Here is a 4,075-nt window from a genome sequence, read left to right on the forward strand (position 1 = left end):
AAAGGATATTAAGCAATCAGTAGTTCATGAAACGTTATAAAACAAATTTTAAATGTTTATAGCATAGACTCTTCTGTCACTTCATATATTTTAATCTATCTAATGAAATTGAGAAAAGAATAAACTTTTAAAGTGTAACTGACATGATTTTTTTGGGTATTTTTTTATTGGCTTAATACAATCTTCTAACAATAAAAATGATGTATACTTAATTGTAATGTCTAAAAAAATTATTCACTGAGATATGAGCTTCCAAAGTCTGCATTTTTGCTTCCTGTCATTTTACGTCACGCTATGTGGGTGAGGCTTCTTGTGATGTCATACAAGGCAAGGCAGTGAACACATGCAGTTGTGTGCAAGTAGAGAAGTGAGAAAAACAATGCCAAATCGCTGTGTAGCTTACAGTTGTAGCAATACTACTAATGTTGCGGGCATCAGCACTTATTATTTTCCTAAAGACAGTTGTTTAAAGAAGAAATTTGTTGATCAAGTTAAGAAAACAAGGGACAAATGGAGTGAACCAACTGCTCACAGTGTTTTGTGCTGCAATCATTTCAGTCAAGATTGCTTTGAAGGAGGCTTTGAACTTGGCAAGGGATTTGGGATTAAAAAGAAAAGGAAGCTAAAAGAGAATGCAGTTCCAACCATATTCAACAGAAATCAGCGTGATGACTGTGACTCCACTACATCCGCAGACAAAGAGGAAAGCGTATGAGAAAAAAGAACAAATTAGGGTAAAATTTATATAAACTATCAGCATGGCAATTTTTAAATACTGTATGCTATAGCAAAGGGAGTCAGTTACAGCAACTGTCTGTCACTACTCAGTCGATGATGAAACTGTAGATGAGCCCTGAGCCAAACCGAGCTGAACCTGAAATACTAGCAGCTGCAACTCATGAAGTTAATGTTAGTTCTGACAATGGCTATGCCTTTACAGTGATTAATATCACATTAATATAGACTATTGGTACTCAAGTAGAAGCTAATGTGAGATGTAATGGTTCAAATTAGGTTCCAAAAAAGATCTAAAGGCATATAGCTATGTTGTACAATTATGTTTCGGCACTTTTGACCATTATCACTTCTACATGTACATGTAGGTTCACAGACAAGTATTACATGCATTGATGTTGGAATACAATGTGACCTGTTATCTCATGATCAATTTCCATCAGCTAATTTGGCTTCAGAAGAACTAGACTCTGTAGCTTTCAGAGACTCAGAAGTGGATAACAAATCTGAAGACTCATTTAGTAATGAAAACATCAATGAAGAGACCAAAAGTTCCATGTAAATGCTATTCTATAGTTGACATTAATTCATGATGTTTTGTTCAGATCCAAACCAGAATCCCAAGTGAAGTACATTGTCTTTGAAGCATAGGCGTAGCCAGCCTAGGAAGAGAGGTGAGGCAAAAGGGAAAGGAAGGAAAATGGCGCGCGAAGCGCGCCGCAATTTCGACCACACCCCCTTTCCATCGCCGACATTTACGCATATTTTCACGCACAGTACATGATAATAATCTCGTATTTACAAAATATTATCAGATTCATATGATGATCCTGGTTCAGTTGCCTAGTAGGCCATTTTGGGTTTGAGGGAAAAAATGAAAGCACTGAAGCTTGTCTTTTGCTTGCCATCTTACGTGCCTCAATGTGGTTAACTGATTAGTCTAGTGATTATAAAAACTAATTAGACTACTAACAACAATCAATGACATCATTATTTCAAGATGGTTGACTTCCTCTGCCTATACTGCTGTAGAAGAAAGAATCAAAGGAGTGCCTCTGACTGCCTCAACTTGCATGAGGCTTGATTGGTAAGTAACATTTGAGCTCACAGAGTCAGGTGAGGCATTGCCCCTCCATGCCTCACCCTGCCTACGCCTATGCTTTGAAGAATGTCTGCTTTCACTATTTGAGTTCTGTCATCATTGCCACTTTCCTTGTACAAATATATATGTGGAACCTTTATCCACGTAAGACAAAATTGATATCTGTGAGGCTGTCAACACTTGGGAGAGTCAACCTCTTATGAAAGGAATTCCAGCTTGCAATATTTTACTCTCTGCATCTATTCTCTTTAGTGGTTCTCTACCTGAGCAAGCACTACATATTCTGAATCATTTTGGCTGCTCCACGATTACACCAAGAAACTTTTTCCGTCATCAAGATTCATACCTACTACCAGCTATTTTTCGTGTTTGGGATCATTATCAACAAGCTTTTATTTCTCAGTTTTCAAGTGAGAACACAGCACTTGTTCTTGGTGGTGATGGAAGAGCTGACAGTCCTGGACACTGTGCCAAATATGGTTCTTACACATTGATTGAATTGAACCAAAATATTGTCTTGGATATCCAGCTAGTACAGGTACTACTTATAACATTATAGACACATACAGTATGTATACTTCTCTTAGAGTAATGAGGTAAATTGAAGTACCATATGGAGGAGGAAGGCCTGGTTAGGAGTGTCAAGAAGCTTACAGACTATTGTCTGAACATATATTGACATATTAGTTACTGACCCACACCGACAAATAGCCAAGTGGATCAGAGAAAACCTCACTAATTTACACACTATTTTGATGTGTGGCATGTTGCAAAAGGTATTTATACCTGTAAAAACTTAAATCATTATAAATCATAGGAATCCAGAAGAAGTTACTAGCCCTGGCAAAGCAAAAGGATTGTGAAGTAATTGGAGATTGGACAAAGAGCATCATCAACCATTTGTATTGGTGTGCAATGTCCTCACCAAGTAATTTGTCTTCATCACCTGACTTAATTAGAGACAAGTGGGTCTCTGTGGTCAACCATATGCACAATAAGTACTGCCACACTGGAACCTTCAAGAAATGTGCACGTGGAAGAATAGCAAAAAAATAAAAATGGCTCAAACCACGTAAGATCACATAGTATATTCAACTTAATAATTAATACAATGACTTTAGACACCAAAGCAAGTGAAAAGGTCTCTGCATTACTGCAAAGGACACAATTGTGTAACGACACACGACAGTTGTCACCCTTGCACCAGACTTCAAACTTAGAAGCATTTCATAGTCTATTAATTCATTTTCTACCTAAGTCTACTGCATTTTCTTACCATGGGATGCTTGGCAGGTAGCTATGCAGTACTATCACACACCATGCTTCTTAGTTTCTATTACATAGATTGCGACTAGCTGCTCTACATTTTAATGAAAACTCCAACAATGTACAGGCACAAACCAAAGTTTGCAAAGGGAAATATTCAATAAGCTTTCCAATCAGCAAACATGGCCAACATGTTGTTAGGAAAATTACAACCGAATCAACATATGGTAAGAAATATAAGTAAACTCTATTGTTACATCACTATTATTATATTATGTACATGATCTGAAGCAAGAGGTCATGCATGTACTTAATGGTATTCCCCAAGATTTTACCCTGTTTGATGACAATTCACCTCCACCGCTTTGCAGTTCATGAGCATCCTGATAAGCATAAAGCAATAAATGCACACAAAGGCAGATTTTGTGAAATTTAAATTATCATTATTATATAGGCAGTAGCCTATAGTAGGATTGAGGTTTGTTTTTCAAGATGGCGACCGTTTTTATGATTTTCAAACACTTATAACTCTTTTATCTTACGATGTACAGCCTTATAAATGGCTTAGATGAGCTCTCCTTCAATGAGCAATTCTCCTGGTACCTTTAATGGACTGTAATGTAGCGAGAACTTTTTTGAAGAATAGGCCCTTTCTTTCGTCTTCTTCTATGGCCCCTCTAATCTTTTAAACCAGAGAACCGCTCAAGTTGGCTTTTACATCATTCCTTTGTGCTTGGGTCAAGGACCACAAAGGTAGATTCAAAAAGAAGCAAGGAGAGAACAAAATGTAAGTCAAAATCCAGCTGCTGACACCGCGTGGGTTTGTGGTTTGACGCCATTTTAATTTATGCACACGTGATTAGCATGAATATGATTAACCTAACCACAGATTCAAAACAGAATGTAATTTCTTAATTTATAAGAAAAAAGAATGAAAACAAGTAAATAAAAAACTTTAAAAATGGAAAAGCA

The 4,075-nt window shown here is 36.9% G+C and overlaps 1 protein-coding gene across 1 annotated transcript; it reads left to right on the forward strand.

The window, feature by feature from the left end:
* The first annotated feature begins 379 nt into the window (after positions 1-379).
* LOC100634533 (THAP domain-containing protein 10-like) lies at positions 380-715 on the forward strand. The gene has a single exon (XM_011407682.1). The coding sequence runs from the start codon at positions 380-382 to the stop codon at positions 713-715; it is 336 nt and encodes a 111-aa protein (XP_011405984.1).
* The last annotated feature ends 3,360 nt before the right edge of the window (positions 716-4,075 follow it).

The sequence above is a fragment of the Amphimedon queenslandica genome, unplaced genomic scaffold, assembly GCF_000090795.2.
Source record: "Amphimedon queenslandica unplaced genomic scaffold, v1.1 AMPQUscaffold_13190, whole genome shotgun sequence".
NCBI classification, from domain to species: Eukaryota; Metazoa; Porifera; class Demospongiae; order Haplosclerida; family Niphatidae; genus Amphimedon; species Amphimedon queenslandica.

Bases quoted from the DNA above. Each gene is read 5' to 3' on its own strand.
- LOC100634533 (XM_011407682.1), top strand. From the start codon at position 380: ATGCCAAATCGCTGTGTAGCTTACAGTTGTAGCAATACTACTAATGTT.